Source organism: Pinus tabuliformis, chromosome 4_1, assembly GCF_031772625.1.
Source record: "Pinus tabuliformis cultivar Carrire ecotype Pingquan chromosome 4_1, CPIR1, whole genome shotgun sequence".
Taxonomy (NCBI): domain Eukaryota; kingdom Viridiplantae; phylum Streptophyta; class Pinopsida; order Pinales; family Pinaceae; genus Pinus; species Pinus tabuliformis.
The window spans coordinates 555,697,789-555,714,738 of record NC_142303.1 but is presented as its reverse complement, the minus strand read 5'-3'; the positions used below and the strand labels follow the sequence as shown (position 1 = coordinate 555,714,738).

General features: G+C 34.5%; 1 protein-coding gene across 1 annotated transcript; it reads right to left on the bottom strand.

The window, feature by feature from the left end:
* Positions 1-476: 476 nt before the first annotated feature.
* Positions 477-4,022, bottom strand: LOC149177050 (uncharacterized). The gene is made up of 3 exons (XM_089420034.1): positions 1,427-4,022; positions 1,098-1,349; positions 477-991 (listed from the first exon to the last, which is right to left on the bottom strand). Exons 1-3 carry the CDS (start codon positions 3,882-3,884, stop codon positions 642-644), a joined length of 3,060 nt encoding a protein of 1,019 aa, XP_089276160.1. The 5' UTR covers positions 3,885-4,022; the 3' UTR covers positions 477-641.
* Between the last annotated feature and the right edge of the window lie 12,928 nt (positions 4,023-16,950).

Sequence of the window (16,950 nt, the reverse complement as noted above, 5' to 3'; positions counted from 1 at the left end):
CACGTAACTATCAAGCACATTAGCATGGTTCTTGTGATCCAAATCAAACATGAACTTTTTTTTCCCTTTAACCAACATGCAAAAAGCTTTTAAGTAGGGCCATGGACCCCATAGTGGCACTTCTTGATTTGTTGTCTTATAACACCTTTAATACTGTGTTTTATTAAATTGGAAATTTTAGTTTGAATTATGATTTGTTTTCTTATAATACTTTTTATACTGTGTTTTATTAAAATGGAAATTTTAATCAATTTGAATTTGAATTTGAATTTAATGAAGTAATTCAATTGAATATTTAATTTCACAATATTTTTATTTAAAAATTTTGTAGTGAGATTTAAAATTATTCTTGATTAGTTAAGAATTTGTTTTTTTATATTTAATTGATTATTTTGTATAGCTTGATTTTCTTTGAATAATGGTGATAAATCAACTCACATCCATATATAAAAGTCAGTGATGGCAATCTTCAATGCTAGTTTATAATCATCTTATTATAAGTTTTTCCACCTTTGAAAAAATAATAAAATAATCATATTTTTGCTTAAGCAAAACTATTTTTAAAAAAACATATCTAAGACTACCAAGTTTCTCTAATAAAATATTTCTGCCTACACAAAATTACTAAAGAAAACACATATCTAGGATTGCCAAATTTCTCTAATTCTTTCTAAACGGCTCATGATGTCAATCATGTTGGGTCGTTTTTGAGGGGACTCTTGTGTGCATAAAAGCCCAATACTCACAAGTTCAGTAATAAGATGAACTTTGATTGGTAGTTCATTTGTGTCATCACCGGCTTTCCTCAATAAATTATTGTCAACGACTTCTTCCACTTTATTTGGAAAATTAATGGTTATCCATCTGGGAAGATTCAATCCTTCCAGGAACATGTTGTTGGCTGGTTTCTTTCTGGTTAAGATCTCTAACAGTACTATTCCATAACTATATACATCTCCTTTTGTTGAAACATTTTCACCCAATCCATATTCTGCAAAATGATTCAAACCAATTTAATAAAAAAAACTCAAATAAACAGTTTATAAATATGACAAAAAGTAAGACATAAATGTATTTAACTAGACAAAAATTCATACCTGGAGCAATATAAGCAATGGATCCTTTAAGTATATGTGCAGAAGTCACTGAATCTATATCATTTGCAAAAGTTAATCTTGCAATACCAAAGTCTGCTATATATGCTGTCATGTCATCTCCTAAAAGCACATTACTAGGTTTTAAATCACAATGCACCACTTGCACAAAACATTGGTGATGTAGATATATCAAACCTTGAGCTATGTCTATGGCCATTTGTAATCTTTGACTGAAGCTCAATTGGCATACATCTTCACCGGGATATAACCACTTTTCCAAGCTTCCATTTGTAATCTTTGACTGAAGCTCAATTGGCATACATCTTCACCGGGATATAACCACTTTTCCAAGCTTCCATTTTCCATATAAGGAAATACCAAAGCTTTGATATCAAAATTTGAACAACAGTTAATGACTTTGATCAAATTCCGGTGTCTAATCCTTCTCAACGCATTACATTCACTGATAAAACTTCTGTGAGCCTCTTCATTTTGCAAATTGAGAACCTTGATTGCAACCAATGTGCCATCGGTCAAGACCCCCTTATAGACTGATCCAAAACTACCTACTCCTAACAAGTGCTCACCACTGAATCCGTTAGTTGCAGAAATAATTTCCTCTTGTGAGATTCTTGGAAGGCCTGGATTCCAAGGAATAGCTTCTGTAATCTGTAATCTCGAGGAAAGCTGTCCTCGAACGCAATATTGCCAGATTAAGAATCCAATGAATAAAATGCATATTACAACAACAGAAATACCAACAGAGATTATTACCCTTTTAACAAGCCAATGATTATTGTGAACATTGGCAATGGGAGATGGACATGGTGGCAACTGTACCCATTGTCCGCAGAGACCGAGATTTCCCATGAATGCTCCACTCCTAAGTCTTTTGAAAATCCCGCCTTTGGGAACTTCCCCCTTCAACTTATTGAAAGAGAAGTTCAAATGGTGAAGCATTTTAAGGTTTTCTAGGGACATAGGTATTGTGCCTGACAAATTGTTTTCGGAGAAATCCAAGTCCTCCAAAGATCCCAGTTTCCCAAGTGAATCTGGAATCGGGCCATCAAATGAATTCCACGACAGATTGAGATAGCGTACTTCTGTGCAACTTTCAAGTTCGCTTGGAACAGAACCAGTTAATCGATTGACAGCAACATTTATTTCTTGAACCATGGTCATCTTGCTAATCTCCAGAGGCAGGGGGCCTTCTAATAAATTGCTGGACAAGTTGAAGAAGAATTGCAAATTTGGAAGACCTGCAACTGTTCGTGGTATATTTCCATTAAACCTGTTGTGAGACAAGTCCAACACCTCCAATCTCAGGCAATCTCCTATATTCGGGGATATGTTTCCAGATAAATTGTTTTGATCAAGGTAGAGGTCTCTCAGCTGTTTCAGTTGACCCAAAGAGTGAGGAATTTGCCCAGAGAGCTTGTTTTGGCTCAGAGATAAGAGTCCTAATGTTTGTATCCCGCCAATTTCCGTTGGGATACTTCCTTGTAACTTGTTTTTGCCCAAATACAATCTTTCCAACTTTTGAAGTCTGCCCAGTGTTGAAGGAATGGATCCATTGAAGATATTCCCCTCTAAATTAAGATATGTCAGATTAGCCAGTTTGCCAATCTCTGGTGGTATTTTTCCACCTATTTCATTGTGGCTCAAATTGAACACAGACAGTCGGGAAAGCTGTTGAATGGAAGAGGGTAGAGTGCCAGTAAGATGATTTTCACCTATGTGTATCTGTTCAAGGAAGGAGCAATTAGTTAGAGCAGTAAGAATAGGTAATGTCGTGCTGCTCCCACTTATGAGCTGATTTCCTCCTAAAAAGAGGCGTTCCAATCTGAATAGCTGACCCAACTGCATAGGCACCATCCCAGTGAGTTGATTGATCTTTAAATCGAGGACCCGGAGATGGGTACAATTAGCAAGGGTTTTTGGGATTTCCCCTCCAAGTTTATTTCCCCATAAGAATAAGTTTTCCAACTGAGATAGCCTGCCACCAAACTCCCATGGAATGTGTCCGGTTAACTGGTTATCATGCAGTTGCAGGTCTAAGAGAAGAGTACAATTAGAGAGGGAGGGTGGAATTTTCCCTGAAAGATAGTTGTGACGAAGATATAGGGTATTAAGCTGAGAAAGCCTCCCCAATTCAGAAGGAATAGAGCCATGAAGCTGGTTAGAACCCAGAGACAAGTTTTTCAATGAGGACATGTTTCCAAAGGAGGTAGGAATGGAGCCAGTCAGATTGTTTATTCCCAGCCAAAGGAATTTCAAATTTCTTAGAAGCCCTAATTCTGAGGGAATGCTTCCATTCAACAGGAAATTATGAGACAGAGAGACTAGCTCTAAAAGACGACAGCTACCAATGGTGGAGGGAATGGGGCCTTCCAGTTGGTTTTTGCTCAACCGCAGAACTCTTAAGCGAAACAGCCTCCCTAAATCATGCGGAATAGGGCCATAATGGCTATTGTTAGAGAGGTCGAGCACTCTGAGAAAGGAGAGATTAGCAAGAAGAGGGGAGATGGGGCCATGTAAGCTCATACCTGTGAGATTTAGCGAAACAACTCTCTGGTGGCGTAAAGAACACTGGACTCCAGTCCAGCTGCACAGGGACACACTGGTATTCCAACTTCTTAATGCCATGTTTGGATCCGAGCTGAGGGTAGCCCTGAATGCCATCAGAGTCCGCTCATCAGAAGCATTGTTGAGGTGAGCATGAGCTGCCGATGCCAGAAAGAAACCCCATGAAGAAGACAAAAGCAGAAAGACGAACAATGGAAGCATCTTCGATCTCAAACTGTGCAGGATAATGCTGAATGCATCTGGCAAATATCAGACTAACAAATTATCAATCTATAGGGAAGGGGCAGGTCTGAGACTGTACAAGACAATGGTGAATGCATTTGGCAAAAATAATCAATGGTAGAGGGCACGACAATATTTGGACTTGATAAATGATAAATTATCAATTCATAAAATAATTTTTATTGAGCGGGTAAGCATAAAATATTCATAAAATAATTTTTATTGAGCGGGTAAGCATAAAATATTCCAGAATGTTGAAAATCATATAATAATTTACCAGTATAATTTTTTTCAAAATTATTTTCAAATCAAAATGAAGCTTGAATTTGATTATTAAATTTATTATTTATTAAAATTTAAATTTAAATATTCATTCTTCACGTTATTAATTTAATCACATGCAAACTATTTCAGTGACCACGCCTTTAATTTTGATCTGTGCAAATTACTTGGCACCAACCGTCACAAGTTAATCAAGATTTCTTCACGTTATTAATTTAATCACATGCAAACTATTTCAGTAACCACGCCTTTAATTTTGATATGTTCAAATTACTTGGCACGAACCGTCAAAAGTTAATCAAGATTTCTTCACGTTATTAATTTAATCACATGCAAACTATTTCAGTAACCACGCCTTTAATTTTGATATGTTCAAATTACTTGGCACCAACCGTCACAAGTTAATCAAGATTTCTGGGATGTGCCCTGGTGGCATTGCCACGGAATTTATGTACTCAAAATCAAAGAATCTATGCCGAATTTATCTAGAACGTATTATAATTATAATTTTTGAATTTAGGTGGTCTGTGATTCATATTAATTATAACAATATTTTTGGTAAAAATTATATAAGAGATAATTTCGTTGAGTAATTAATAAAAATATTTTTATAACAGTGAAATTTTCAACTAGACACATTCAAAAAGCCATCAAATAATTCTTATAATACTTATCATTTTTATTTATTTTCATTTACTATTTATATTTTTTAATTATAATAAATTAATAATGAGTCGAGATATTTTATAATCATAGGTATCGATTTTAAGTATTAAATAAAAACAAATAAATTTTCCAACCATTCAAATTCAAATTTCCTATCTTATAATTTTTTATTTATTATATATATCTTTTTTATTTATTATATATTAATTAATATTTAAATTATAATGAATTGGTAATGAGTCAAAATATTTTTAAAATAATAGGAATTGATTTTAGTGAAAAAAACAAATCAATTTTCTCACACTCAAAATCAAATGGCCCGCCAAATCTTTCTTACTTACTTTCTTTTATTTTTAATTAAAAGGAGCCAAAGAATTTTTAACCCCAGTGAGATTTGACAGGCGTTGAAAATCTTCTTCATTTTATGAGAGATTTTTGTGCGTAAATAACAAGATATTTCATTTGTTGACGCGTTTTGAACTAACTAGTGTGGTTCATCGTCGGGACAAGTTGAATGAGCAGATCAGTCTTTGCATGTTAAATAGATAGAGCAGAAACGCCAACAGCTATAAAATGGCTATATTGATAACGACTCGATTTGGCTGGATTAGTTAAGACCGGATTAGAGTTATAACCATTATTTAATTAAAAATTAACCTGTTTAGTTAGATTCTTGTCCATTTATATATATATATATATATATATGAGAAAAAAAATTTATAATTATAAATATATATTAAAAAAAATTATAACCAAAACTAATATACATTAAAAGTAAGTTAGTTATAAAAATTGTTAAATATATAAATATATCTAAATATCTAGATTCAAATCACACTTGGTTCGAAACACGTCGACAAATGAAATATCTTGTGATTTATGCCGAAAAATTTCTCATAAAATTAATATGGATCACAGAAGCCTCAATTCAACAATCTTCCTCATTTGTTAACCGTGACTAACATTTGATATGGGATTGGAAATGTTCGTTCATCCTGTGATAAGTGAGTCTGGACAAAATCTGCTAATCTGTTCATAACTTTGCTAATCTGTTCATAACTTTTCCCGACAGAAACCGTGTGGGTGTTAAAATGGATCTCCAATCGATTAATTCAAGTTGCCGTAGTTTAACTAGTCAGAGGAATTGCCCGAAAAGTTATGGAAACTTCAGTGATATTTAGAAAAAATCCTTGTAAATCCAAGTTATAGTTGTTAAACTTCAAAATTTTAGGTGTTTTAGACATTTTTGATGGTGCTGAATCTATTTCCACTATCAAAAACAAAATTCAAACACTGCTTCTAAAAAAATATAAATTTTTTTACACCAAATTTCAACCACTTTTAACCATTCCAACAATTGCTCCGGTAATCAACTCCATTCCAGTTGGATAGCGATATGCTCAGTGCGCTTCAGTAACTAAATTTTAAGACCAACAATAAGCACCGTAGTGTCGTTAATAATAAAAAGCCTTGTTTAATTATTTTATGGTTTAAAGCAAAAATATATTATTATTGTTTTTTTTAACATGTTTTTTATTGCATAAATGTAATATTTAAAACTCTAAAAACATTTAATTATGAAGAGCTAATAATTTAAATTTATAATTCTAAAAAAATTATAAAATTTTAATCAAATTTAACTATATGATAGGTTAAAAACTTCTAAAATTTCATGCCAATACTACATACTATAACACATAGACTAAGAGATATCTACCAAGTTGTAAGAAAAGCTCGGTCTTTTCTCATTATATCTGGTATATCCATGTGCATGATATGCATGGCGTAATCGAAAACAAGGAACCAGGATGAAAGACATATAACTAGCAATTGCACTAAAAGGTGCAAAGGAATGCCGAACACTCATAAAATCTTGAATCAGACACGTAATAGAAAGTGTGGAGGGATTGAAGAAAATGAGCAAGAGCAGTGGTATGTCATTCAGCTTGGACAAAGGCCAAATCAAGCAATTGCGAGAGATATTTATGACATTCGACAGAAACCACAACGAGAGCTTATGGGTGTTTTGAAAGGAAGAATGAATCGTCAATTTTGAATGTTTATTTTTTGGGGGATCTATGTAATATTTTTCATGTGTCCCTATGTTTATGCAGAACTAAGTACACATGCGAAAATTAATGAGGTATCTGTCTGAAGATTATAGCAATACAAAAGAAAGGATGCAAGGTGATATATGCAATTGTCGTGAGCATGATTGATGTGTGAGCCTTAGATAACCAATCTCAAGTTTCATGGTGTTCAAAATTTTGATTTAGCTTCGGGTCTCTTACATTTCACTTGTTTTTGTGATAATCAAGCTCAACCAATTTAAAGAAATGAATAATATAGTTCTAACCCATTTTGCAAATATTGGGTATGTATATTCAGAACTGTAGTAGTATACAAAGAAGGATATAGTTCTTACCCATTTTGGAAATATTGGGTTGTTTGTCGGGGACTATAGTAGCATAGGAAGAACACTGTAAGGATGTATAACTTTCTACAACAAATTTGAGAAATTGGGTTTCATTAAGAACACATTATCTTTCTACAATGATTTCAATTATTGGGTTTCACTGAGAGCACACTTCTTCTTTCCCCACTGTAGAGTTCTTTGCTTTCTCTACTAAATAACTTGAACTTTAAGAGATAGTGTGCAAGATGTGACATTTATGCATTGAGACATAATAAATTAATGCTCTTCTTTTGTTGTCGATGGTGAATTTTCAATTGCGGGTAGCTGTCAATAACACGCATTGAAATTCACTATTGACTATTTATATGGTGAATTTTCTATTTGTCAGAAGTTATCTTGTTGGTGATCACTTCAAGCATTTTCACAGTCATGCACGACCGATCTATAGGTTGCTTCATCCAAACTGCCAAGGAAGAGAAGGGATCGCTAAAGTAGATGTCATGGTTTCAATTTAGTGATTGTCTGTACACCAAAGGTATAGAAGATTTGGGAAAATCAAGCAAATCGTGAAGACAAAATGGATCAGTTTTCCACACTGTTACTTTTACCAGTTGGGTTAATAGAACTTATAGAACAAATTCAAAAGTATAGAAAAAAATTGACTAGGCAGGCAATGCTTAGAAAGTACTAGAGCCACTCTTGAAAATCCAAGAAGTGATGTATATTTTTTATATCTGTAAAAAAGAAATAAAATAGAAGATTGGTTTTAAATAAATAAGTACAAAAGATGGAAAAAATTTATACATTTATGGTGGAAAGAAGATTCATATGTTTGCATTTCTACAACAAATCAGTTAATAAGTGTGAATAATGCATCGCATGTGATTCTTTCAGTAGAATACAAGGTCATTTTGTAATCTTATGCCATAGTCTTAGTCACCTCATTCGTTGCATTCTATATTATTTAAATATAGAATTTGATGAATTTGATCGATGGTGGAATATTTATGTTCTAGTTTGGCATATAAATCAATTAAATTTGTTTAAATTTGACTAAATTGCATGTGATTTTTTGACTAGAGTACAAGGCCATATTGTAATCTTATGCAATAGTCTCAGTCACCTCTTTTGTTGCATTTGATTAGTTAAATATAGAATTTGATGAATTCAATCGATGGTGGAATATTTTGTTTGAGTTTCTTATATAAATTTAGGTTGATTCAAATTCAATTTTGAATTAAATCAAATTTGTTTAAATTTATTTAATTTTGATTAAATTGGTTAAATTTGAATTTAAGGCTATACGATTTTTTAAAGTTAATGTTAAATTTTATCATTTTGTTTCTCATTGTCTTGCACTTCATGGTGGTTGAACATGGACAAGAACATAAACCATGTGACTTAGGCCATAGTTACCATTTTGTGTTGGAATTAAAATATGGATATGGTTTGATTAAAAAATACCGCATGGGAAAAATTTTAAAATATAGCATGGAAAAATGGATGGAGTATACATCCTCATTATTTTGAAAAAGATCCAGGGAACAAGATATAACTTTCAGATATATAAATGTATACTCAATATTAAACATGAAACCATGAATATTTCTAGATTGGTACAAGTTAATAACATGGTAAGTTAGGGTCGATTATGTTGCTGACACCATAAATGGGAGTTGCCAACTTGCACTAGTGCAGAATGGATGGTGTAGTTAACAATGATTCTTTGAACCGAGTTGTTTGTTCCGAGTGGTAGTAAAATTAAGACTGATATAAATTTAAAGAAGTATATACATTACTTACAGTGAGTAACCCACACCTTCATTCAAGCAATGTGTTGCGCTGCATGAAGCCACATGCCCTCCTGCCTCATCCCCCGGTGGAGGTAGCTCTCATAAGCATAACAAATTAGCTTTGCCACTTGCAATGGTCTACAAGATAGATCAAAAAAATATTAGGTTACAGTTTCTTTGGCTACCAAACAGCATGTTCAGTTTATGGCATCTGCCTAATTAGCATTGCAAGCATTTGCAAAAATGGAAGCTATAATTGGCAATAGTCATGGAAAGGAAGGCATATGTCAAGCATAGGAGTCTTGTCTCGATACATTTTACATGCAATCAAATATATTATGGACATTCAGATTAAGAAGAGTACAACATTAAGAATTTCTCTTTGATTTTCCTCAATGATTAGTGCTACCTGATTGTGGTCCTATGTTCCATAGTGTTTGCATCAATTAGCGGCAATTAACCAATCACTTGATAATAATCATTAGACCAGATCCGATTTAGCGTGATTTCTCCAGTTTAAGTGCTTGGACAGATTGTCAGCATTTCTTCAAAATATAAATTTTCTCTTTAGGGTTTTGTGAATGTTTCTTCTCAAGATAAACACTCTCTCTCTTGATAGTCATTTTAAAAGAAAAATGTTACAGTTTGCTTCACTTATTGTGCAAACATCTTTACATAGCAACTTGAATTTTTCCAAACTTGGTATCTAATTTGAAATGTTTAAGAGTTGTAGGATTATATCCTGTTTATTTTTCCCACTTCTCTAAAAGGAATTTTAAATACTAAGTGTCATATACAAATCCTTTTTACCATTATCGCAGGTTTATATAGAACGATGGTTTCCAAAATGTAATTCTTGCTTAACTTGTCGACAAAATTTCATTGAATTGGAGTAATATAACATTTCCCTGTATTCACAAAAAGCTGAAGTTGTAATTTGTCTTTGATATTTTCTTTACCATTAAAGTAAGGAATGTCATAGACAATCGTAATACCTAAACGATTGAATGTTTAGGCCGATAGGCCTTCCTTTTGAATTAGTTCAGCTGTCAACACTTTCTTTCTCTTATTGACATCTGGCATATGGTTTCCTACTCAACATCTGGCTATATCTTTTGTTGTTTGACACGAGTTATGGTTTGGTGGCATTATTGCTTAGCCCTCTCCAAAACCCAGTTATGTCGTGCATGATCAAAAAATTCGTACTTCATGCTTTGAAAACCCTGTTCTGCGGTGCACACAAATTACCCTATTTACTCCCACCCCCGACGCATTCGCATGCCATTCGCACCCTTCGTACCTCCGGTGGAGCTTGGCTTTCCCGTGACTTGAACCCTAGTCGCTAGTCTCATCGAATCATTCCATTATGAATTCATGGCATCGATGAGTAAGTCAATAACCAACACTTTTAAGTTTTGGCATTTATATTTCATGAAGAACTGGGGTTTATTACAGTGCTTTACCGTGTCTGCAATTTTTCATTAAGCTAGGGTTTCGTTGTGTTTATTACTTTTGGGGCTTCCATGTGCGAGGAGGACCTCTTCCATATCTCCAAGGTTTGGATATCTACTATAGGAACTCTTTTAAGTTCTCATTCGAGTATGCAGGTAAAGTTACCTATTCTAGATGGGATTTTGAGCATCTTTCTCTGTTTGTTTTGCTTTTTTGGATACTTACCTTATTTAGGTTATTATGTCGTAGGGACAACAAAAGGCAATGACCAAGGTCTCCAAGTAGAGGCCTACATTTCAATGGTTGAGAATGAAAACAAATCTCGCTTTGAATACTCACTTCGTGGGAGGATAAGCGGGCCATTTCCAATCGTTGGATGAACTGCATGGCGGAAAAATGATCCGGTGACCTTCCGGGCGATGATCATCTCCAGGGACCCTCATATTCCCCTCTATAGCAGCACTAACAATCCATTTTCTACCATCCAAATGTTATTTTCTTGACATTTTTCTGCGCACTTTCGATTTGTGCTCCGAGATCTCAGCATGAACTAGAGGAATTAGAAAGTCCTTTAAGAGAAGGTTGAAATTTAGAAGCTTTGAGTTTATAGGCTTTGATTGATCTTGTGGCATGGTGTTGCTTTTTACATTGCTTAATTTCCATCAAAGAAATCAAGGCTTCAAGCAAAGCCAAAAGCTGCAGAATTTGCTCATATTCAAGTTGAAGCAGAAGTTGTGGTTGAAGGTAAATGGAAATTGAGTGTGAAGCTACACGCTTTGAATTACAACAATTTTTGAGTCCTTTCTATTTTATTTATTCTCTTTTCTTGTTATCATAATTTCTACCTTGCAAGCTTCAAGTAGCAAGAGCCCAACAAACAAGAGAAGTCAGTATTAATGAGTTTATTACCCTTGCATTATAAACACACGACATATGGAGAAAAATGTTGAAATTGATGAAAACACCCCATTGCTCAAGGACCTAGAGATGTTGAGATCTTAAAATGTTGAAATTGATGAAAACACCCAATTTCTCAAGGACCTAGAGATCTCAACCTGATCACATTCCCAGTTATGTGGATGAGACATGTCTCGTTCATTCTGAAGATGGACTGGCACCCTTTTCGTTGCAGGGCAAAAAAATTTGGAGTAGTTTGGTTTGCTCACAAGAAATGAAGATAAAGAGGAGGAAGAGGCTAATGCTGGTGGAATAACTGCTGGAAATGGTTATGCAGAGGAGGAGAAATAACTTAGTGTAGCAGGTTGTATATTATTTTATTGCTTTATTTTTTGTGAGACGGTGAATTGATTTGGACCTGAAGTCCCTTCTTGTTCTGAGGCTTAAAGTATTGTGAACAAGAGTTGGAAGTGGGTACAGAGTGATATAAAGTTCAGGTTTGAGGAGTAAACTCTATTTTATTAACAAGTTTTCTTTCCCATGACTGAGGATGTAAGGATCTTCTGCAGTGCACACAAATTACCTTATTCTGCAGTGCACACAAATTACCCTGTTCTGCAGTGCACGATCAACAAATTCGTGCTTTGAAAACCCTGTTCTGTGGTGCACGACCAATTAAGATGTGCTTATTCTGTGCTTCCATGACTTTACTGGCGGCCTTCTTGGATCAAACTTCATCAACAAATAGACAGCCCTGTTTGACAATCCCACAAAGTATAACAATGTTCAAACTAACAGTGGAGCCTTGTTTGACAATCTCACGAACCGAGCCATGGTTCGTGAGCCGGAACTGTGTTCAGAATACATATGGAAAATATGGCGAAGCACTAGAGCCCTTTAGGTAAATGTAATGTGAATCTTTGTTGCATACAATTCTTTCAATGAATCTCATCCTTTTTAGGTTCCGTTGAATGCACTCTTTATAGCCCATGAATAGCAATGAAAATGGTAGTTTGTCTGAAGTTTTGCATACCAGTGATTGTAATATTAATTTCTTCACCCTCCTACAATTTTCCCAGCCACCACACTATTCACGACCTGATCCAAAGCACTTTGTCTTTCAAGGTTCTTGATAGTGAACAGGCTCCAAAAAGCCACTCTCTACTTTGGACTGCGAACAATGCTCAAAATTAGGGCTTTTTCTTTTGGCAGTTAGTATAAGGGAAAAACATGTTCAGTTTTATCCCATCCTCACCCTCCTTAAAGCTTGAAGCTCTAAATCGTGGAGGTTTTCCTCACCCCATTATGACCAACCACTTTTAATAGTATACGCTGGGAGATTATAGGCCGAGGACAAGGAGGAAAAGCTCGAAGCTCTAAATCATGGAGGTTTTTAGTGAGAAATTTGAGAGGTTTAGAAGAAGACTCATTTGCCTCAGAATTTCATTGCAGTTCCCGCTAAATCTTAATTATCTGGTGCAACTAGCTGGGAAAAGCACGCCTTTCATTCCCAAGGTAAAATTCTTCCGAATTGACACCATTAGATCTCAAATTTCGAGCTAGGAATTGCATTCCAAAGTTTGAAGGGGTTTTGTGGAGGATGTTAGCATTAATTTATGCATTTTACCCATCCGTTGCCACAAATTCTCAGTGTTTGTGGGAAATTGGGGATGAAAAATCTCTTCTTCGGAGAAATGAAGGGTTTAAGGCTGAGAATTCTGAGACTTTAGCATCAATTGATGACATGCAGAAATAAACACTGGAACAACCTGCCTTCTCGTTTTCCTAGGTTCCTTCTCCTCTTTGTTAACAAATTCTCCTTTGAGCCTTTTGCTTATTTCTGCAGCTCGGAGAGCAGCTGCCTCAGTAGCAGATTTTACTGTTGCTGCCCTGCTGGCAACCTGCTGTGATGCCAATTCCTGTTGCATCATCAATGCTTGTTGAAACTACAATTTCTGCATGGAAACTGCTTGCTGCATCATCACCGACAAAGAGCCTATTTGAGTAGTATTTCTACTTGCATTAGAAGCAGATGTTACCATCTTTGGAGGCACTACTTTTTTCATATCAACATTTAAACGTTGCCCACCAACGTCTATATTGTTTAATGACAAAGCACCCTGGGTTTCTTCTGGCTTGGAATACTCTACATAAAGAAATTCTTTTGAATCTGTTAGCATGAAGTCAATGAGAGTTCCATAGTAACTAAAAAGCTGACGCAATTGCTCCAATGTAAGCAATGGACTGATATTGCTAACTTGCAGTGTTCTTGACAGAAGATCACGTTTAATTGTTTCCTTCGATAAAGTACTATTGTCACCCTATACCTTTAAACCTGATCATGAAACAATGTCACTACCTTATTATGAAGTGAGTGTTTGAAAGTATACAAAGGCTATGAGTGTTGCAGTGTGAGATTTCAACAAATGGATTGAAAGAGGTTGAAAAATAGATATATCGAACAGGATGATAGAATAGAATTTCAAGAACTAAATCATCTTCGTATGGATTGAAGTTGCAAAAACAAACTCATTTTTGTTCATAAATTATAGAAAACTAATTTCCCACACATGCAGCGTTGCTGAATAGTTTAGGCATTTGGATAGATTTCCCCGATTATATATTTCCTTAGCATGAGAAATACCATCACAAGAAACTTTATGATTTTCACATTAACTTCAATTTCATCTTAGGGAACTGTATAATTACTAAATTTTCCAGCCAAGCATGTAGAAAGCTTCTCATGGAGCTATTCGAATGCAGGAAAAAAAATCTTTTTTTCTATCATTGGCAAAGAAGAAATAGTTTACTAAATTTATTAATTGACAATTTAATTTGAGATTTGTATTTCATATTTGCACATCACATATCTTATACGGTTATATAGAGCTATATAAATCTTCCGCACTCTGCTCCTGTAAAGGTCTTCCAAAGGCAATAATAATAGTTCAATTCATGCATACAGCATTATCTTCCATTAGCATATCTTCTCTCTTTATAAGTGGCCGCTCCCAAACTTTAGTATATAAATTGGAAAAGACGAGCATAAATAATCAAGTCTATGAAATGAGGGCTGATTCAAGAGCACATATTTTGAACCTGAGAATTAATTATGAATGAATGAAACATCTCTATATTGAGAAGGATGATTGATTGCCAATGAAAATATATATTACCTTTCTTTGGGATATCAAGTCCTGCTTTAGCACTATTGTGAACAGATGGCAGAGTGCAAGGAAACCATCTGATGCTTCCCAAAGTTGGACTTTTGCACCAACATTTGTGTATGAATTTCAACTTCCAGTGCTATTTTTTACCTTAGTGATATATCACACAGGGTTGACCTGAACTCAAAACTGTCCCGTTTAAGAAGCTGGTGTCCAAAAGTTTAATTTTTACTTTTGATTGTCATTTTACTTGAATGTGAAAATAAGTTCTGTAAGATGTGGAGATCCTTTAGCAAAAGAAACAAGCAATTCTTTTGAATCTGTTAGCATGAAGTCAATGAGAGTTCCATAGGAACTAAAAAGCTGATGCAATTGCTCCAATGTAAGCAACAGACTGATATTGCTAACTTGCAGTGTTATTGGCAGAAGATCACGTTTAATTGTTTCCTTTGATAAAGTAATATTGTCACCCTGTACCTTTAAACCTGATCATGGAACAATGTCATTGCCTTATTATGAAGTGAGTGTTTGAAAGTATACAAAGGCTTTGAGTGTTGCAATGTGAGATTTCAACAAATGGATTGAAAGATGTTGAAAAAGAGATATATCGAACAGAATGATAGAATAGAATTTCAAGAACTAAATCATCTTCGTATGGATTGAAGTTGCAAAATCAAACTCATTTTTGTTCATAAATCAGAGAAAACTAATTTCCCACACATGCAACTTTGGCGAATAGTTTAGGCATTTGCACAGATTTCCTCGATTATATATTTCCTTAGCATGAAAAATACCATCACAAGAAGCTTTATGATTTTCACATCAACTTCAATTTCATCTTAGGGAACTGTATAATTACTAAATTTTCTAGCCAGGCATGTAGAAAGCTTCTCATGGAGCTATTCAAATGCAGGAAAAAAATCTTTTTTCTATCACTGGCAGAGAAGAAATAGTTTACTAAATTTATTAATTGACAGTTTAGTTTGAGATTTTTATTTCATATTTGCACATCACATATCTTATACAGTTATATAAATCTTCCGCACTCTGCTTTTGGATCCTGTAAAGGTCTTCCAAAGGCAATAATAATAGTTCAATTCATTCATACATCATTATCTTCCTTTAGCATATCTTCTCTCTTTATAAGTGGCAGCTTCCAAACTTTAGTATATAAATTGGAAAAGACGAGCATAAATAATGAATTCTATGAAATGAGGGCTGATTCAAGAGCACATATTTTGAACCTGAGAATTAATTATGAATGAATGAAACGTCTCTACATTGAGAAGGATGATTGATTGCCAATGCAAATATATATTACCTTTCTTTGGGATATCAAGTCATGGTTTAGCACTATTGTGAACAAATCGCAGAGTGCAAGGAAACCATCTGATGCTTCCCAAAGTTGGGCTTTTGCACCAACATTTGTGTATGCATTTCAACTTCTAGGGCTATTGTTGACCTTAGTGATATATCACACAGAGTTGACCTGAACTCAAAACTGTCCCGTTTAAGAAGCTGGCGTCCAAAAGTTTAATTTGTACTTTTGACTGTCATTTTACTTGAATGTGAAAAGAAGTTCTGTAAGATGTGGAGATCCTTCAGCGAAAGAAGCAAGTAGCATGCAAAATTCTTTGCATACCGATCTCAATGAATTCGCAAATACTATTTCATCCGATTTTTATTGTCAGAAGAACATGATACAACTTCATCATATTGAGATGTCCAAATCTGTCATAGACATTATTGATTGCATTCGAATGGATTATGAAATGGTTTATGAGTTAGATAATGAGCTAAAAAGAATAGTAGATACATTTCCAAACCTCAAAAAGCTTTGTATTCTACATGTTAATCAGGTAGATCTAATGAGTTTGATCAAGGACAGGGTTTCCCAAATAGGTTCCTTGAAATATGATACAACTTTGAGAGGACTAGGCACTATGCATATATTATAGAAGACATATTTTGATGTTTGTTTCTATGGTGTTCAAGTAGCATATCTGTATTTGATAGAGTTAGTTCAAAGCATAGAGTTTTTGGAAGATTCTTTAAAACTGCCCTATTCTTTGCTTAAATATGCCTACCATAAATATGAAAATGGGTTCGCTGAAGGGCATCCTATGTTATCATCGCTTGAAAGAATACTTAAATCATATTTCTTGCCTTAGAGTGATCACGAGGTCTTGGTTGTGTCCAGAAAGGGTCCATTTTTTCCTCTACGCAAGAAAATATCTATAATAGGTTTTAAGCTTCATGACCTTGATTGGGATCAGGAAGAATATTTGGACAAGTTTAATCAGGAAATTTTGGACACATAGTGGCTACCTGATAGTATCACACAAGTAAGTGAAATATTCCTATACTCGAAA